The sequence below is a fragment of the Leptopilina heterotoma genome, unplaced genomic scaffold (assembly GCF_015476425.1).
Source record: "Leptopilina heterotoma isolate Lh14 unplaced genomic scaffold, ASM1547642v1 Lhet_68, whole genome shotgun sequence".
NCBI classification, from domain to species: domain Eukaryota; kingdom Metazoa; phylum Arthropoda; class Insecta; order Hymenoptera; family Figitidae; genus Leptopilina; species Leptopilina heterotoma.
In genome coordinates this window covers 2,348,261-2,368,449 of record NW_025111157.1, presented here as the reverse complement: position 1 = coordinate 2,368,449, position 20,189 = coordinate 2,348,261, and the positions used below count along the sequence as shown (strand labels likewise).

Sequence of the window (20,189 nt, the reverse complement as noted above, 5' to 3'; positions counted from 1 at the left end):
GTAAATTGTCAAAGAACTTTTTCGAAAATTATTTAAAATAATCGATTTAAAGAAGAATTTTAGTTAAAAATTTCTTGTATATAATAATTGAATTGTAAATGATTTTTATCACTCGGTCATCTTCATGTTTTATAGAATTATGATAAAATTTAATTTATAGTTTCAAAAGTAAAATATTCTTTTATTGAACTCGGACTGGTTTTATTTTTGTCAGTAATTGGTCCGCAATTTTTCTTTTTTGGTCCGTAAAGACCGTATTTTTAAATACTTTCACTGTTTCGAGCCCTTTTAATAATAATAATAATAATAATATTATTATTGTTTCGGGAAAATATTTTTGAAAGTTTTCTCGAGACTAAAATCGATATAAGGAAACCAGTTTTATAAAGAAATGTAGATTTCGACTCTTTTTCAATATTCCATGTGGAACTTTCTTATATATGTGTGGTTACAGACTCGATTGCGTAATTTCGATTGAAACACGTCGTCGTTGTCTCTCTTTGAATAAACATTCTCGCTTAATAAGTATATCGATGTACCACGCGCGTGAAAAGGAAACAAATAAAAATTAAGTCTAACAGTTTTTTTTAGTTATTTATAAGTGAATTTGTGATAAATTCTTGTTTTTTCTGAAAGTGAAAATCACATTATGTTCAATATAATAATGCACTCTAGTGTCTATATTCTATAATCTTGGTACGGGCATTTAATCATCATTCATATTCTATAGATGATAAGAAATTCATCACCCAAATGGAGTTTGTATAATACTCGAGACCATTCGCTGTGTTCGTCACTAAAACCTACTCACATTGATTGATTATGGCAGTGAATTTTGTGAAATGAAACATTTAATAATATTCAAATAGGATTATTTTTCTAAAGAAACTTTTAACGCAATCGAAAAAAACAGAATAAAAATGTAAGTTTAATTTAATTTAATTCAAGTTTCATTTCATGTAAATTGAGAGCATTAATTTATGTACATATGTGACACGCACTCGGAAGAAAGGTACCTAGGAAGTAAACGAAGTATAAAGTACTTTAAAGGTTATGTTTGTGTTATTTTTATCTTAATTAAGAGTTTTTCTGATACACTTTTTAAAAATAAAATCAGTTTTTATCGAGAATATTTTGGATCTAATGAAAAATTAAACTGGTGATTTATATTGAGAGTTGATCCACTTTGTGTATTTTTATTTGAAAAATTTCAAACATAACCTAAAATTTGTTGCTTCTTAGCCACTTTTTATCGAAGCGCGTCACATAAATTCTATACAAGGTTGCCACAGGTCAGGAAAAGTCAGGAATTTTTATTAAAAGTAGAAATTAAATTATTAGAATTCAAAAGAAAATTCTCCTATTTAAAATTTTAATAATTAAAATTCTTCGGAAACTAGTCAAATTTTTTTTTAAAAAATATTTATTTAATTATTCAAAATAATAAATTAATAGTAGAATTTTTTTTAAAAACCCCCCCAAAAAAATTGAATTTTGGAAAAGTTACAAATGATTGCAAAAAAACAATTATTTAAAGTAATAAAATTCATCGCAAAAATCCAATTATGTTCAAATTTTTTTTTTAAATTTTCCTCAAAATTCCAATTATCTTTAATAAAAATTAAATTCATCTCCGAAATTCAATTATTTAAAAAAATTTTAATAAAATTCTTGTCAAGATTTCATAATTATTTTCATAATTTATAAAAATTTTTGCAGGAATTTAATTATTAGGTATAAAGAATTTAAAAAAAAATTCTTCACAGAAATTCAGTTATACTTTTGAAAATTTTTTTTAAAATTATTTATGAGAATTGAATTATTTTAATAATTAATAAAATTCTGCGCAGGAATTTAATTATTTTTATTGAATTTTAATAAAATACTTTGCAAAAATTTTATTACATTGAAAAATTCTGGAACAATAAATTCTTCTTCAAAATTCGATTATTTTCAAAAATTTTAATAAAATTCTTGTCAAGATTTCAATTATTTTCATAATTTATCAAATTTTTTGATGGAATTTAATTTTAAAGAATTAAAAAAAAAATTCTTATCGCAGAAATTCAATTATTTTGAAAAATTTTTATAAAATTATTTATAAAAACTGAATTATTTTAATAATTAATAAAATTCTACGCAGGAATTTTAATATTTTTATTCAATTTTAATAAAATACTTTGCAAAAATTTTATTATTTTGAAAAATTTTTTAATAAAAATTTTTGTAAGAAAGAAATTTAATTAAATACTACGATGAAAAAATGTATCTCTTTTTTTAAATAATAAAATTATTCGTAGAAATTAAATTATTTTTGAAAAATTCTGGCACAATTCTTCAAAATTCAATAATTTTCAAAAATTTTAATAAAATTCCTGACACGATTTCAATTATTTTCATAATTTAAAATATTTGTTGCAAGAATTTAATTATTTTAAAGAATTTTACCAAAATTCTTATCGTAGAAATTCAATTACTTTGGAAAATTTTTATAAAATTATTTATGAGAACTAAATTAATTTAATAATTAATATAAAATTCAACGCAGAAATTTAATTATTTTAATGAATTTTAAAAAAATACTTTGCCGAAATTTGATTATTTTGAAAAATTTCTTCTTCAAAATTTAATTATTTTCAAAAATTATAATAAAATTCTTGTCAAAATTTCAATTATCTTCATAATTTATAAAAATTTTTTGCAGGTATTTAACTATTTCAAAAAATTTAAAAAAAATGCTTAGCAAAAATTCAATTTAAAAAAAAATTTTATAAAATTATTTATGAGAACTGAATTATTTTAATAAATAATAAAATTCTGCGCAGAAATTTAATATTATTTTAATGAATTTTAATAAAATACTTTGCAAAAATTTTATTATTTTGAAAAATTTCAATAAAAATTTTTGTAAGAAAAAAATGTAATTAAATACTTTGATTAAAAAATGTATCTCTTTTCTAAATAATAAAATTCTTCGTAGAAATTAAATTATTTTAAAAAATTTTTGTACAATTATTTATAAGAATTTAATTATTTTCAAAAATAAAATTCTTGGCAAAATTTCAATTATTTTCAAAAAATTTCCTCAATTTAATGATTTTTCTTATCAACTATTTGAATAAAATTTTCAAAAAGAAAAACTCTACAGGAATTTAATTATTTACAACTTTTTTTTATAAATTTCTTTGCAATAATTCAATTTAGTTTCATAAGGAAATAAAATTTTTTACAGGGATTTAATTATTTTTATAAATAAACAAAATTCCTTTTGGGAATTCAATTATTTTACAAAAATAATAAAAATCATTGCAAAAATTCAATTACTTACAATTTTATTCGAATTCCTCGAAAAATGTGATTATTATTTTTAAAAATTGGATTAAAATTCGTCAAAAGAATTTAATTATTTAAATACCTATTTATAAAATTCTCTATGAGAAGTTAACTTTAAGAAACATTCAATTATTCAGTAAATTGAAAATTTATTTTCCTGGTAACCCTGTTCTAGCAAAAATCGAATTTATAAAGATTTTTTTCTATTTTTTTCCTAAAATGAATTCGTATATTTTAATTAGTAAAAGTATTTAAAACCTCAGCTTTCACGCATTAAAATCTGAATTTATTAAATTGCGTTTCTAGAATGCCTTTGCTGAAAATTAAAAATAAATCGTGAATTATTTTTAATTTAACTACTTTTCGTTTATATAACAACTGCGAATAATAATTTGTTCGAGCGTAAAATTAGAGGATTAAAATAAATTACTTTTTCCAGTAAAATAATGCAAACATTTTATATGTAAATCAAATGAAATGTTGTTTGTGTTTGAAATTAAAAAAATATATTACTTGTAGAACAAGGTTTTTATGCTGGTATGTATTTTATTTTTATACTTTTCTTTTTCCTCGCTACTGTTTTTATTCTCTCCTCTCTCACTCACTCAGTATAAACGTGTGTATATATATACAATACGAAACTAGAATGTTAGATATATGGACGATTTTTATACAGAAAATTTAATAAAATTTTTTGTTGATGACTGCCCGTGTACTCACATCTACGTACGTATTGGATGACAGTTATTGATTTGCAAGAGATCTGCATATTTCACGAAATGGGAAATTATTCATAAAATACGAATTTCACAAGCCTGCTAAGTGACATGACAAAGTTTTCTTGCAAGAACTCGTTACTCATCTAAATTTACGAGAGAAACTATAGTTTTGAGCCCTAATGGATATTTGCAAACTTTTTCAACAAGACAAAAAAAAAAAAAACTTTTGATTACTTTATTCGCATTGCCACTTCCTGTCGCAATGAAATTCAACCTATTATTCCATGTTAACGCATCTAGTCAAATTATTTCTTTCCATGAGCGATTTTTATTTTATACTGTATTGAAAATTCGACTTTATTTTAATTGATATTTTTCTATTAAAATCAGAAAAAATACTTTCTATCTCTGCGCGAAATTCAATAATACTTTTTGGCAAAAAATATTTTGTGATTTATAAATCGAGATTTGTAGAACAATGGCTTATTTCAGCAATAAAAAAATATAATATTTTACCAATATCCATAGATGCAATGTTATTTCTGGCTAGATCCTTGTCCCAAGAGGAATTGTTGTTTGTTGCTCTTCAAGCTTCACTATATATCTTCCGCACTATATACACTTCACTGTTCCAACACTATATGTCAAAAAAGGAAAAAAATTATTTCTACCGAAGGGAAATAATTCTTTATTGTTATTGTTTTACGTGACTTTCGTTCGAATGAAAATTAATGTAATAAAAAATAAATAAAAAGAAAACAATTAGAAAAAAATAGAATAGAAATAAAATTATTTTATTGACAAGTAAATTTTGAACACCATGTGAATAGTCACGTGATCATTAATCTTCCGATCGAAATTTTCGTCTATTTCATGAATTGAATTTAAACAATTAAAAAAGTCTAAAATACGATAAAGAATGGGTGGTGGTGATATTCAACTGTTAATGTTTGTTGGAACAATTATTAAAAAAGTTTGCCAATTGTTTAAAACTCCGAACAAAAATGGCGTCATATTTGCATAATATTTACACCTATCATTTATCCAAAGAATTAGAATTATTTCTATAAATATTGACGTATTCTTACACTCTATATCATATTTTAGACAAATATTGAATAATTTACTCAAATTTTACCTTTAGTCATTAGTATTTAACGTATTTAACTAAACCGGGCGCCGACTTTGCAAATTAGTCAACATAACCTACAAATAAATCACTTTTCAATGAAACACTTTTTGCAAACCGAAATCCACTATTTAGACACTATTATAATTAGAAAAGAAACATTAAATATTCCATTGAACCATTTTACTTGAAATAAATTGAAAGAATAAGTCTTTTATTAGACTACAAATGATAAAAATTTGAGAAATTCCCAAAACACGACTGGATTTAAAAGTATTTTCGAATCAACTGATTTTTACAGTGTTGCCAATGTGACAAAATAAAAATTTTCTATATACGTAATTTTTACCGCGGGGAATTTAAAATTAATTCAGAAGTTTAAAAGAAACAATTCGGTAAATAAAATTCTAATTCTTTAAATAAACATTAGTCAATCTTAGAATTATATTAAATGTCAGGTAAGATATAAAAAAGATTTAGAAAATTAAATAATTAAGTTCAATACGAATAGGGGGGGGGGGTTATTTTTATAAGGTTTTTTGACCCCCCTGCCCCCCTTTAAGATATTTTGCATGTATTAGCGCCATTTTTTTCTATAGAAATGTAAACAATAAATTGACCCCCCTCAAAGTTGTATTAAGTATTTACCCCTAAATAAATTTAATTAATTACTATTAATTGAAATTCAAAAACTCTTTATTTGATGGAAAATAGAAAATAAAATGAAAATATGAAAAATAAAATTGAAATTAAAATTGACTAGGAAATAGTTAACAAACTTATATTTAAAAATTTAAAGGTTATCTTGTCATTATTGGGGAAAGTATAAAATTTTCGAATGTAAAATAATTGTGTATCTCAGGAGAGAAAACCTGAAAACACAATTGTGAATTCAAATTGTGGATTAAAATAGTTTTATTAAAATTTATAAAGTTGAGGATTTCCTTTGAAAAAGAAAATTTGTGACATTTTCCTTTTTTTTATTGCAGGCACAGAGCAGCTCGTTACGGTTGCCTTCAAAGCACTTTTGCAAAAAGCTCCCGTTTCATTGTTTTGTCTTCGTTGAGACAAGGAAAAATAGTACCATATAAATTAACGGATATCGGCGAGGGAATCCGCGAGGTTACCGTAAAAGAATGGTAAATAAAGATACAATTCCAAATACAAATACAATACCTTTCGAGACCCAGGTAAAGCAGAATAAAATTTTCTTTTTTCCGTTTTTTATGGTTTGCAATAACAAATTTTAGTATAGCTTACGTTTAGTATGAAATTTGAAATTAAGAACTAAATTAAATACTAAATTAAATTCGAAATTAAATTGGAAATTAAATACTAAATTAAATACTAAATTAAATACGTAATTAAAATATACTAAATTAAATTGTAAATTAAATACGAAAATTAAATTCAAAATTAAGTACTACTTAAACTAAATACTAAATTGAAAAGTAAATTAAATACGAAATTAAATACTAAATTGAATAGTAAATTAAATACGAAATTAAATACTAAATTCAGGCCTTGGATATTATGTCTTTTTTCGACTATTTTCGAATAATGCAACCTTTTCTACTTTTCTTTCAAATTTTGCAATAAAATACCACATTTTTAATATAAAAAGCAACTTATTTCGATTTTTATAGTGTGAAAAGTTAGACAAATCTTTGAAAAGTTATTTTTGAATAATTTTTCTAATTAAATTTTTAAAATATAGTACAATTAAAAAGATTTTGAATAATTGAAATTTTTGTAAAATTTAATTAAAAACAAATCATTTTTTTTTTAGTATTTTATTACAATTTTTGAAAATTAACTTTTAAAGAATTTTAATTGAAAATTTTTGTAAATAATTATTAAATTCTCAAAAATTTTAATGAAAAATCTTCAAGTGTAAATTTAATAAAAATGAAAGTTAATGAAAATTAGGTTGTAAAAATAATACATTATAATATTTTTGAAAAAACTAATTCTCAGAATTTTTTCAGTCTAATTTTTTAAAATTCAATTATTTTCAATATTTTTGATTATATATTTCCGAAAATTCAAATACATACAAAAAATAACATTAACATTTTTTAGAATTATTTTCAACATTTTGGAGAAAATAATCATATTCAAAATTTGTAATTAAAATTCTTCAAAAAAAAATTAGTTTGTTTTTAAATTATACAAAAATTCTTTTTAGAAATTCAATTATTTTCGAAAAATTACATTACAATATTTATAAGAAACTAATTCTTCGATTTGTTTTATCATAATTTTTTAAGATTCAATTACCTTCGTACAAAATAAATTAAAATTTAAAAAAATTTATTTTTTTAGACTTATTAAAATTTTGGAGAAACCATTTATTATTAAAGTTCTTCAAAAATTTGATTATTTTTTTTTATATTTTTTAAAAACTCAATTATTTATATTCATTTATTTATGATTCTTACATTTTGAAAAGATTTTAACAAATTTCAATTATTTTTCAAAGATTTTACCAAATTTCAATTACTTTTTAAAATATTTGACTAAATTTCAATTTTTTGGATATATTTTAATTTGTATATAATTGCAAAAATATTGTCTTTCAAAAATTATTTAGAAATATTTTTCAAAAATTAATTTTAAGAATTTCTTTATTCAAATTTTTGAAAATATTCTACGTTAATCATCTTTAAAAAGAAAAATGGACGATTTCAATTATTATAAAAAATTGAATTTTTGTATTAAAATAATTGAATTCTTGAAGAACTTTCAGAAAATTATTAAAAATTAATATAGATAATTTATTTAGAGACGAAGTTTAGTTCAAAATTGTAAAAAATAATTGAATTTTGGAAGGTTTATGAGTATTTAACTAAAATTCTTCTTAAAACAAATATTTTTAATAATAAAATAATTAATAATATATATTAAAAAAATTACGAATAATTACATTTTTCGAGGAATTCGATTAAAATTGTAATAAAAATAATTGAAATTCTGCAATTCGAGTTTTATTTGTTTATGAAAATAATTGAATTTCTAAAAAGAATTTTATTATTTACGAAAATAATTGAATTCTCTGTAAAAATTTTATTATTCATGAAAATAGTTGAATGATTGCAAAGAAAATAAAAAATTTCGTAAATAATTGAATTCCAGTGAAATTTTTATTATTTTATGAAAATAATTAAAGGTTTGCGTAGAATTTTATTAAATTTTGTTTAAATAATTGAATTTTTTTGGAATATTTTATCCAAATCGTAAAATAGTTGTAATTTTTAGAAACTAATAAATTTCAAAAGTTGAAATTTTTAAAATTTTATTTCCCGTAAAAAAAGAAATAAGAAGTAGGTATTTAAATATTTATTTAGCAAAATTATTCGAGTTTTGAATAATTGAATTTAGAAATCAGTGAAGAATCAGGGAAATACAAAATAACAGTTTTTGTGACAACAATGAATTAAATAAACGACATTTTCGACTTTTTTTTCTATTTTTAATCGAATAAAGCGATTTTTTTGGCTAAAGTTAAAGTCAATCCGAGGCCTGTAAATTAAGTAGTAAATTAAATACGTAATTAAAATACTAAATTAAATAGTAAATTAAATTCGAAATTAAAAATTAAATTAAATTCGAAATTAAATACTAAAGTAAATACGAAATTAAATACGTAATTAAAATACTAAAGTAAATACGAAATTAAATACGTAATTGAAATTCTAAATTAAATACGTAATTGAAATACTAAATTAAATGCCAAATGCAATAATTTAATTTTTAATTGACTAAATTGTCTACATAATTAAACCAAATTCAAAGAATTGAAAGTTCAATATAATACATTTAAAATATCCAAATGATTAAAATAATGGTTTTTATTTAGGTTCGTGAAAGCTGGTGACAAGGTGGCCCAATTCGATAACATTTGTGAGGTACAAAGTGACAAGGCATCTGTAACGATAACGAGTCGTTACGATGGTCTAGTTAAAGCTGTGCATTATAAAATTGACGAAATTGCTCTCGTTGGAAATCCTCTGGTAGACATTGAACTCGTCGAGGAATTTGACAATGAATTCAGCCAAGAGGAAAATACCCAAGAGTCCAAGAAAAAGCAGGAAATAGAAGAAAGTTCGATTGTCACAAGTGAAGACGATATTACGAGTAGTGCTGAAAGTCTTTTTGGAAAGATACTGGCCACACCAGCAGTAAGGCGAATTGCTCTAGAAAATAAAATTAATTTAAAGGACGTAACATCCACTGGGAGAGACGGACGTGTTTTAAAAGAAGACATTCTCGCTCACATCAAATGTCGTCAAGAAAATTCTTCCGACAGCGAGAAAAAACTCTTGGGAAATGTCGCTCCCATCAAGGGATACGCCAAGCACATGTGGAAAACAATGACCAAAGCTTTGGTAATTTAATAAAATACGTAGTCAATATTTATAATAAAATGAATAAAATGAATAAAATGAATAAAATGAATAAAATAAATAAAATAAATAAAATATTTAATATTTAACAAAATATTAAATTGAATATTGAAATTTTGAATTTTGAATTTAGAAATTATTGAAATTTGCATATTGCATATTTATTTAATAGTAAATTCTAAGGGAGAAAAGGCTTTTTGTGTTTCTTGATAATGGAAAAAAATTCTCTTTGATAAACCCTTTTTCTTTTTTGCAGACCATTCCACATTTTACGTACAGTGACGATTGTGAAGTGACAAAGCTGATCCGCTGTCGTGAGGAAGTGAAAGATGCTTTGAAAAAAGAAGGAATCTCTTTAACTTACATGCCCTTTTTTGTGAAAGCAGCATCAGAAGCCCTGAAGCAGTTTCCTCATCTAAATGGTTGGCTCGACGAGGAGTCAGAGTCCGTAAAAATGGTCGAACATCACAATATAAGCATCGCAATGGATACGCCTCAAGGCTTGGTTGTGCCAAATATAAAGAATGTCCAGAATCTCAGTATTGTGGATATTGCCAAAGAATTGAATCGACTACAAGAGCTCGGCAAAAAATCCTCAATCCCTCTCAATGACATATCTGCCGGGACATTCTGTTTGTCTAATATTGGAACAGTAAGCTAAAAAAAAGTCTCAAAAAAAAAAAAAATTCTAATTACTTAAATATTCCACTTTATGAAATTAAAATTTTTCATTTCATGGAAAAATAATATATTTCGCAGCTCAATGTTACGTTTACGAAATTTGGTATTCAATTTATTATTATTATGCAAATTTACAAAATTTATTCTCAAATATCAATTTTTGAATTATTTCAAATACAATATTAAAAAAAATAACAATTATATTAAATTTTTAAGAAATTCTTTGTCTGAATGTCATCGTTTTTCTTTCTTATTAAGAAAATAACAATTATTAAAATTTGCTAATTAATTATTATTGTCTATTATTTTTAAAAATTTTAATAAAATTCTTCACAAGAATTCAATTATTTTTATAAACAATAAAATTTTTCACAAGAATAATTCAATTATTTTTATAAATAGTAAAATTCTTTGCAAAAATTCAATTATTTTTAAAAATAATAAAATTCTTCACAAAAATAATTCAATTATTTTTATAAATAGTAAAATTCTTTATAAAATTCAAATTATTTTTAAAATATCCAATCAAAATTATTTTAAAAAACTTAATTATTTAAAAAAAAATTAAAGGAATTCTTCAAAAAATGTAATTAATTTATGAAAATTCTAACAAAATTCTTCAAAAGAATTTAATTTACTACCAATAATTCTAATAAAATTATATAATTGAATTCCTTGAATTAAATTATTAAAAAAAATTGCAATAACATTATTTTCAATACAATTTTTAATAAAAATTATAAACAAATGTTTAATTATAATTGTTAACAAAAACGATTATTTAAAAAATTTTTTAATTATTTTCAAAAATAATAAAATTCTTCTTAGAATTTAAATTATTTTTAATACAATTTTTTATCAAATTTTTCGAAAAAAATTCAATTAGTTTCAAAAATGTTAATAAAATTCTTCACAAGAATTCAATTATTTTCATAAATAATAAAATTCGTCTCAGGAATTATTCAATTATTTTTATAAACACTAAAATTCTTCGCAAAAATTCCATTATTTTTGTAAATAATAAAAATCTTTGGAATAATTCAATTATTTTTGTAAAAAGTAAAATTCTTCATAAAATTCAATTATTTTCAAAACCTTCAATCAAAATTATTTTTAAAACTACATTATTTTTGAAAAAATTTAACGAATTCTTCAAAAAATTTAATTTATATTTACGAAAATTCTAGCAAAATTTTTCAAAAGAATTTAATTTAGTTTCAATAATTTTAATAAAATTTTATAATTGAATTCCTTGAATTCATAGAATAAATAAAAAAAAAAGTTTTAATAAAATTATTTTCAATATAATTTTGATAAAAATTATAATCAAATGTTTTTAATTATAATTATTAACAGAAACGATTATTTTTAAAAAAATTTAATTATTTTCATAAATAATAAAATTTTTGTTAGGAATTCAATTATTTTTAATACAATTTTTCGAAAAATTTAATTATTTTCTAAAATTTTAATAAATTCTTCAAAACAATTAAATTATTTGTATAAATAGTAAAATTCTTCTCAAGAATTCAATTATTTTTATAAATAATAAAATTCAATTATTTTCAATAAAATTTTTCATCAATTTTTTCGAAAAAATTCAATTATTTTCTAAAATTTTTAATAAATTTTTCAAAACAATTCAATTATTTGTATAAATAGTAAAATTCTTTGCATGAATTCAATTATTTATTATAAATATAATAAAATTCTTCACAGGAATTCAATTACTTTCAATAGGATTTCAATAAAATTTCTCCAACCGATTCAATTATTTTTAAAAAATGAAATAAAATTTTCCTCAGAAATTCAATTATTCTCAAAAGTTTTGATAAAACTTTTGAGTTATAAAAATTAAATTATTTTCATAATTTTCAATTAAAATTATTTCAAAAAACTACATTATATTTTCAAGAAATTTAAAGAAACTTTTCAAATAATTTTAATTATTTACGAAAACTCTAATAAAATTGTTGAGAAAAATTTAATTTTCTATCAATTATTAACTATATTAATCTCTGTGGTTTTTCATTCGTTCTGTTCGCAGTATGAAGTTGGTTGTTAGTTACTTTTTTGTTTCCCAACTTTTTTAATTATTTTCTTTTTCAATATTTTTTATTATTTCCATTAAAATTAATGTATTGAAAATCATTGAATTCTTGCAAAAAATTTCAGAATAATTCAATTCCTTCAAAAAATTTTATTATTCAGTAATTAAATTCTCGCAAAGAATTATTAAATTAAAATTAAAAAAATGTTTAAAACCCTAATTAAATTTCTTTGAAGAATTATTTTCAATTTTTTTTTTTTTTTTTTTTTTTTTTTGAATAATTGAATTTCTTTAATAATTTTAATTGGAATTTTTTAAAGTGATTAAAATTTATTAACAATTTCTTTCAAGGAATTTCATTAAAATAATTGGAAAACAATTAAAGTAATTGAATTCTAACAAAAAATTCCTTTATTTATTGAGTATAATCAATTTACAATTAAACTTTTATTAAAATTATTCATTGAAAATTAAATTCTTTTATATAATTTTATTAGAATTTTTCTAAATAATTACATTTTTTTGGAGAATCTCTATAAAATCTTTTATAAAAAAAATGTAATTTTTCTAAAATAATTTTAAATGAAAATTTTCAAAATAAATGAATTAAAGAAACAATTTTTTTCAACTTTTTAAAATTATTGTGTCAGGTAATAATTATAATTAAATATTTGATCATTCACAAGTTTACTAAAACTGTATTTTGAAAATAACTGAATTCCTGAGAAGAATTTTATTAATTTTCGAAAGTAATTGAGTTATTTGAATGAATTTTATTAAAAATTTTAAAAAATTGAATTGTTTTGAAGGATTTATTGAAATTGTAAAAAATAATTCTATTTCTTTCGAGAAATATTATAAAAGTTTTTAAAAAAATTGAATTCATTCATGAAATTATATTAAAATTTTATTAAAAAATATTGCGAACTTTTGCAAAAAAAAATTACTTTAAAATTTTAGAAAAAAATTTGATTATTTCGAAAAATTGTATGAAAACATAAAACAATTCATTTTTCTTTTTCAATATTTTTATAATTTTAAAATTAATGTATTCAAAATCATTGAATTCTTGCAAATATTTTAGAATAATTTTACAGATTTTAGAAAAATAATTGAATTTTGAGCAAATAATTTAATTCTTACGAATAATTTTACTAATTTTAGAAAATAATTGAAATATTTCGAAAAAATTTCTATAATTATTTATTTATTCATTTTTTTATTTTTACAATTAATTGAATTTCTGTGAAGATTTTACTAATTTTTTTTATTCAAGAATTCAATTACATTTTCACAAATATAATAAATTTCCTGGAAAGAATTCAATTATTTTCAACAATTAATAAAATTCCTCACAAAAATACAATTATTTTCTAAAATTAATAAAATTCTTCACAGGAATTCAATTATTTTCAAATATTAATAAAATTCTTTCCAGGAATTCAATAAACTTTGAAAATCAATAAAATTATTTACGTAAATTTAATTATTTTCAAATATTAATAAAATTCTTTAAAGGAATAGGGTCATTTGGGGTAATAATGTAAACGGAATATCTATTTTTCACAAAAAACGTTAGTTTTTTTTTGTTAAAAGGTAAAACGGACGGATTTCTTTTGCATGAACTTGTTACTTTACTTCCCTAGAAAAATTTTATGAGGTACAAAAAAATATTGATGCACCTGAATCGCCTAAAACTGAATGTTTACATTTACCCCGAGATGTTGAAATTTTCCTAAAATTCGGGGCAAATGTAAACACCTCTGTAGTTAAGCGAGGTTTAAGAAACAAGTTATTTCAAGCATACACTGTAAAAAAAATTTTGGAAATTTTCCCAAAAAAATTGAGGAAGCAAATTCACATAAAAAGTATAAAAATTTCCCACAATTTGGAAAAATTCCTTTAAAGATTTAGGAAAATTCCTAAAAATTTGTAAATATTCCTTAAAACGTTTAGAAAAATCCCTTTCCCAACAGAATTTAGAAAAATTTCAATTCGTATCGAAAAATTTCCAAACACTCAGAAAAATTACCATTTTTTTGGGAAAAAATTTTTTCTAAACACGTTTTAGGAAAATTCCCATGCAAAAGTTTGGAAAAATTTCCGAAATTTTTTACAGTGTACTACTGTCTTAAGGGATGGAAAAACTGAAAACAAATTATTCGTAGACGTATAGTAAATCAACCAGTTGACTGATAATGTATCTTATAAAAAACAATCAACCATTACGAAATTAGTAATGTAAAAACTTGAATAACTTAAACAAATTTTAATAGATTTTCATTCAACTTGGTAAAAAGTTTTTTTTATTTTTCTGAATAAGAATTCGAGTTTTCGAATTCTCGGGGTAAATGTAAACACTTAATTATTTATTAATTAAATTGACGAAAATCAAAAATCAAAGTCAATTTTTGATAGGGCATTAATAAGGAAGAATTACATATTTTTGTTAGATTTTTTAATTTATTTTTATGTTATCTTTTAATGAAAAAACGATTAAAAATCAAAGTTTTACTGTTTCAGTTTTTTTTTTCTCGCATTTGCATAAAAATAAATTAAAAAATCAAACTAAAATTTGTAATTCTTCCTTATTAATGCCTTAACAAAAATTGACTTTGATTTTCGTCAATTCAGTTAATAAATAATTAAGAGTTTACATTTAATTGAATAAATTACTATTTAAATGTATTTGAAACATTATGATGTCATAATAATTAAAATTCATTTAAAAAAATAAAATTTTAATTATTTTAAATAAAACGTTGAAATAAAAATGCACGCGCGCTCGCGCGCGTCCTTTTTTGCTATTATTCCATATAAAATGTCAAATTCGACCCCGTTGCGTTAGTTAAATATTTTGTCACCAGATGGTGTATCGCAGTTCTGCGGTTCCTTATAGCTTTTCAAAAATTAAATTATTCAAAAAAAATTCAATTTTAAATCTGTAAAGTTCATTTATTGTTAAAAATATAAATAATTAAAAAAGTGTATTATTCAACAATGCATTTAGAACATGCACGCGCGCTTGCGCGCGTATCTTATGCTAGTAATTTGAATAAAATTTAATAATAAAATTATTATTTACGATTATTAATAAAAATCGATGATATTCAAAAAATTAAAAACATTTTTTAAAAGAATTCAATTATTCTAAATAGTTTAATACAATTCCTTCAAATGTATTTAAATGAATTCCTTGAATTAAATTATTTTAAAAGATTGTTATAAAATTCTGATATGAATTTATTATTTATTTTCTAAAAATCTTAGTAAAATTCTTCGTGAAGTTCAATTTTTTTTCAAAATTTTCAATTAAAATTATTAAAAAGACTATTATTTAAAAAAAATTCATTTAAATATTTTCATAAATAAAAAAATTCTTCTCGAAAATTCAATTACTTTCAATAGGATTTAAGTAAAAATTTTTAAAGAATTCAATTATTTTCAAATTTTTTTGATTAAATTGTTCTTAATAATTGACTGATTCTCAAAATATTAATTTTTAAATTTAAAACATTTAAATAGAAAAAATTATTAAAAAAAGTTATGAAACTAAAAAGCAAATAACTGACTTCAAACTACGAACAGATTACCGAAATGATTATTAATATTACTATATTCATTATTTATTTTTAATCTTTTTTAATTATAGAAATTAAGAACAAGACAAAATTAAAAGTCTTGTTTCTTTTTACGTTGAAAAAACGTGAAAGAAAAGTAAGGAAAATCGATAAAATTCAAGTTCTAGATCTATAAACGATGTCCAAGGCTTACCTCTACTAATGACTTAAAATTGTTATTTAATACAACACGATTTTTTTTCTACACGCACGTTAAATCGATTTGTTCCTGTTTTTTTTTCTTTTTTTTTCCAACCGAAACATTGATTTGTTTTGATAAGCACAGTTTTTTTCACTAGCATTTTTTTCCAATTGTAAAAAAATATTTTTCCACGAAGGAAATATTTAAATACGTATAGAGAAAAAAAAATTGGGAAACTCTTTACTTTTTTCACAATCATAAATTGAACAAAAAAAAAAAAAAATGGTCTTTTCAAAAAACAATTTTTGGAATAAATAAAATGAAAATATTCTGAATAATTATTAAAAATTTGAATTACGGACGAAAATATTGTCTAAATGCATAATATTTAAAAAATGAAACTGTATTTTTCAATTTCAGATTGGTGGCACATATATGAAGCCAGTTGTTTTATCGCCTCAGCTGGTAATAGGAGCTGTCGGAAAAATTCAAAAGTTACCGAGATTTGACGAAGGGAATTCTGTGATAGCTGTCAATCTCCTGTCAGTTAGCTGGTCTGCCGATCATCGAGTTGTGGATGGTGTAACAATGGCAAAGTTTTCCAATCAATGGAAACATTACGTGGAAAATCCACTACTTCTTACTTTAGGAAAGTAATATTTTTAATTAGTTACATTTTTTACGTCTAGATTCTGTAGTTCTATCTCTCATAAATCAATCTTTCATTCTCCAAATAAAAAAAATAGAGGCAAAACCAGAGTTGCCACAAATATTTAATATTATTTTCCCTGATTTCCGGACAAAATTTTCAATTTTTCCCTGCGACCCTAAAGAATATTCTGTTTCACTCTAAAAATTATTAGATACTCAAAAAAAATGTGTTATTACATTTATTTACAAATTTCTTTAATTGTAAAATTATTCAAAAACATCAATAACTTCTTTTTTTAAATAAATATTATTTAATCATTATTATTTTTCTGTAGGAATTCAAATTCTTCAAAACATTCAAATTCAAACCTTTTTGAAATTCAACGCCTTATAAAAATATTTTGTAATAATTTAAATTATCACAAAATTTTTCAAAAATAAATTAATTATTTACAAAAATCCTAATAAAATCCTTTGCAAGAATTCAATTATTTTTACAAATAGTAAAATTTCTCAAAAAAATTCATTTATTTAAAAAAAAATGTAATAAAATTCGTTGCAGTATTTCAATTATTTTCATAAATAATAAATCGATTATTTGGTAATTCATTTTTAAATAACTTTTTATTAGAAAATTCTGGAAAAATTCAATTATTTAAATTGAAAAAAAAATAATTTATTGAATGATTAAATGTTCATTAAAATTGTCAATAAATTTTTAAATAATTGAATTCTTTTGACAAATTTTAATCAAATTTTTAAGAATAATTACATTTTGCGGGGAATTTAATTAAAATATTGTATCAAAAATAATTAAAATCCTGCGATGCGTTTTATTATTAATGATTAATGAAAATAATTAAAATTTTGCCAAGAATTTTATTAAAATTTTTCCAAAATGATTGAATTTCGATGAAGAATTTTATTATTTATAAAGATACTTGAAATTTTGACAAGAATTTTTTTTTTAATTTTTGAACATAATTGAATTATTTCTGTGAAGAATTTTATTACTTTTGAAAATAATTTAATTCTTCCAACGAATTTTATTCAAGTTTATAAAAATAACTGAATTTTTGTGAAGAATTTTATTATTAAAAAAAATAATTGAATTCTTGCAATGAATTTTATTCAAGTTTATAAAAATAATTGAATTTCAGTGAAGAATTTTATTATTTATAAAAATAATTGAATTCTTGAAAAGAACTTTGTTAAATTTTTTTAAATAATTGATATTTTTCGAAAAAATTTTATGAAATTTTATATTTCAAATAATTGAATTCCTGTGAAAATTTATTTACTTATGAAAATAATTGAATTATTTCAAAGAAATTTATTAAAAATTGAATTCCTGTGAAATTTTGCAAAGAATTTGATTAAAATTTTTAAAAATAATTTAATTTTGATGAAGAATTTTATTGTTTATAAAGATAATTGAAATTTTGATGAGAATTTAAAAAAAATTTTTAAACATAATTCAATTTCTGCGAAGATTTTTTTTACTTTTGAAAATAATTTAATTCTTTCAACGAATTTTATTCAAGTTTATAAAAATAACTGAATTTCTGTGCAAAATTTTATTAATAAAAAAAATAAGTGAATTCTTGTCAAATGTTGCGAAGAATTTTATTAAAATTTTTAAAAATAATGGAATTTCGATGAAGAATTCTATTATTTTTAAAGATAATTGAAATTTTGACGAGAATTTTTTTTTTAAATTTTTGAACATAATTGAAATTTTGCGAAGAATTTTTATAATTTTTGAAAATAATTTGAATTTCTGGAATCGTTTGTAACTTTTCCAAAATTCAATTTTTTTAAAAATATTTTTAACTAAAATTCTTCTATCAATCTAGTTTTTATGAAAATTGTAAAAGTTATTCATTAAATAATTTATAAGTCATAATTTTAGGATACTTTTTGAAAAATTAAGTTATTTAAAAAGAAATTATTGTCAGAAATAGAAAAAATTGAATGTTTTTGTATTAAAATTCGTGGTAATTTCATAGTTTACGAGGCAAACAAAAAACATTAAAATTCAGAGTTTTCTCATGAATTTTAAAAATTCAATTTTTTCCAGTACTTTTACTAAAAATCCCTGACTTTGCCCTGATTTCCCTGACTAATTTTACTTTTCCTGAATTTTCTTTCAATTCTCTGACCTGTGGCAACTCTGAAAACTGTAAAAATTGTTTTTACAAAAAAAAAACTAAAATTTTTTAAATACTTTTAAAGACTAAAAGGGAAAGAGACTGAATTTCCGGATTTTTAGTTTTTTTTTTTTTATTTACACAGGTGTTAATTTTTTTTAACAAAATTTTTACTAGATAAATACAAAATATATGATGTAGTCAGTCTGTTTAGAATATTAGAAATAGTGCATACATACAATTGTGCATGCAATTGAAAAATATTTACAATTTAAGTCATATTTTGACTTTTTTTTTATTAATTCCTCATTTAAAATTTGTTATATGAGGAATTTTGACAATTTTTCATTACCTAGGAACATCTACAAATTTTTTCAAATATTAGGACGTGGAAGACTATTTTAAAAGTCACATCAATAGTCCTTACACTTCGTGAACAGTAAATTTCGAAAATTACTATTATCGTAATTTTACTTTAAATTTCTTTAATTATTTTTTTTCTTACTGTTTCTATTCAAAAATTTTCAATTATTCTCTTTTTGTATATAATTGTATAATTTATTCGTTTTTACTCGATGTTGTTTTGATTTCTAGTTTTTCAAAATGTAAAACTTTCTTTTGGTACTTTTTTTTCTATATAGAGAAAGGCTTTTCAAAATATTAAATTTGAAATAATTATTTATAATTATATAATTAAATTTTCGAAAGATACTTTTTCCTCAAAATAAAATAATAATTGATAGACATCGATATTGGTGGTTAATTCAATAAAACATTAAATGTTTTGAAAGTTGAAATCGTGATTACGAAAATAATTCTCTCATTCATGTTACAGCTCATTTAATATGACTAGGAGTAACAATTTCCATCTAAAAATGAAACACTCGATATTTTCTCTATTTTTTTTTTTTGTAAATTATGCATTTGAAAATGCAAAATACATAAAGCAAACGGATTTACTTTTTTGTGACGACGATGTACTTGTACATTTATAAAAAAATAATAAAAGCTCTTCTACCTTTTTTTCGCTTTAATTAAAGGCTACTGCATTTTTAATTATCCTTAAATATTTTATCAAGTTTCTTTCTGGGGAGGGGGGGAATGGAAAAACTGAATGTTAAGAAAGTAGAAAATATAAAAAAGTAAAAATATTGAATCTTTCTTTAATTACATTCTCATTTTGAAAATATTCTTATTTTTTAAATTTTACACTCATTGCAAAAAATAAATTTTTTCTTGTAAATAAAAATAATTGACTCTTAAAATTAGAAAAATAAAATTTCCAAATTAAAATATTTACCTATTTTA

The 20,189-nt window shown here is 20.9% G+C and overlaps 2 protein-coding genes across 2 annotated transcripts in view; one reads left to right on the top strand and one right to left on the bottom strand.

Annotated features, from left to right (window-relative positions):
• Positions 1 to 4,718, bottom strand: part of LOC122510369 (dehydrodolichyl diphosphate synthase complex subunit nus1) — a 59,383-nt gene extending 54,665 nt beyond the window's left edge. The window contains exon 1 of the mRNA XM_043624965.1: positions 4,569 to 4,718. The gene's annotated coding sequence lies outside the window, so the exon portion shown is untranslated. The remainder of the gene's footprint in view (positions 1 to 4,568) is intronic.
• Positions 373 to 16,932, top strand: LOC122510368 (lipoamide acyltransferase component of branched-chain alpha-keto acid dehydrogenase complex, mitochondrial). The gene is made up of 5 exons (XM_043624962.1): positions 373 to 922; positions 6,171 to 6,320; positions 9,041 to 9,569; positions 9,844 to 10,239; positions 16,501 to 16,932. Coding segments are annotated over exons 1-5 (1,314 nt in total). The 5' UTR covers positions 373 to 920; the 3' UTR covers positions 16,738 to 16,932.
• Positions 16,933 to 20,189: the final 3,257 nt, after the last annotated feature.

Bases quoted from the DNA above. Each gene is read 5' to 3' on its own strand.
- LOC122510368 (XM_043624962.1), top strand. The intron at 6,321-9,040 runs GTAAATAAAGAT...GTTTTTATTTAG, and splicing joins GAGGTTACCGTAAAAGAATG to GTTCGTGAAAGCTGGTGACA. The intron at 9,570-9,843 runs GTAATTTAATAA...TCTTTTTTGCAG, and splicing joins AAACAATGACCAAAGCTTTG to ACCATTCCACATTTTACGTA.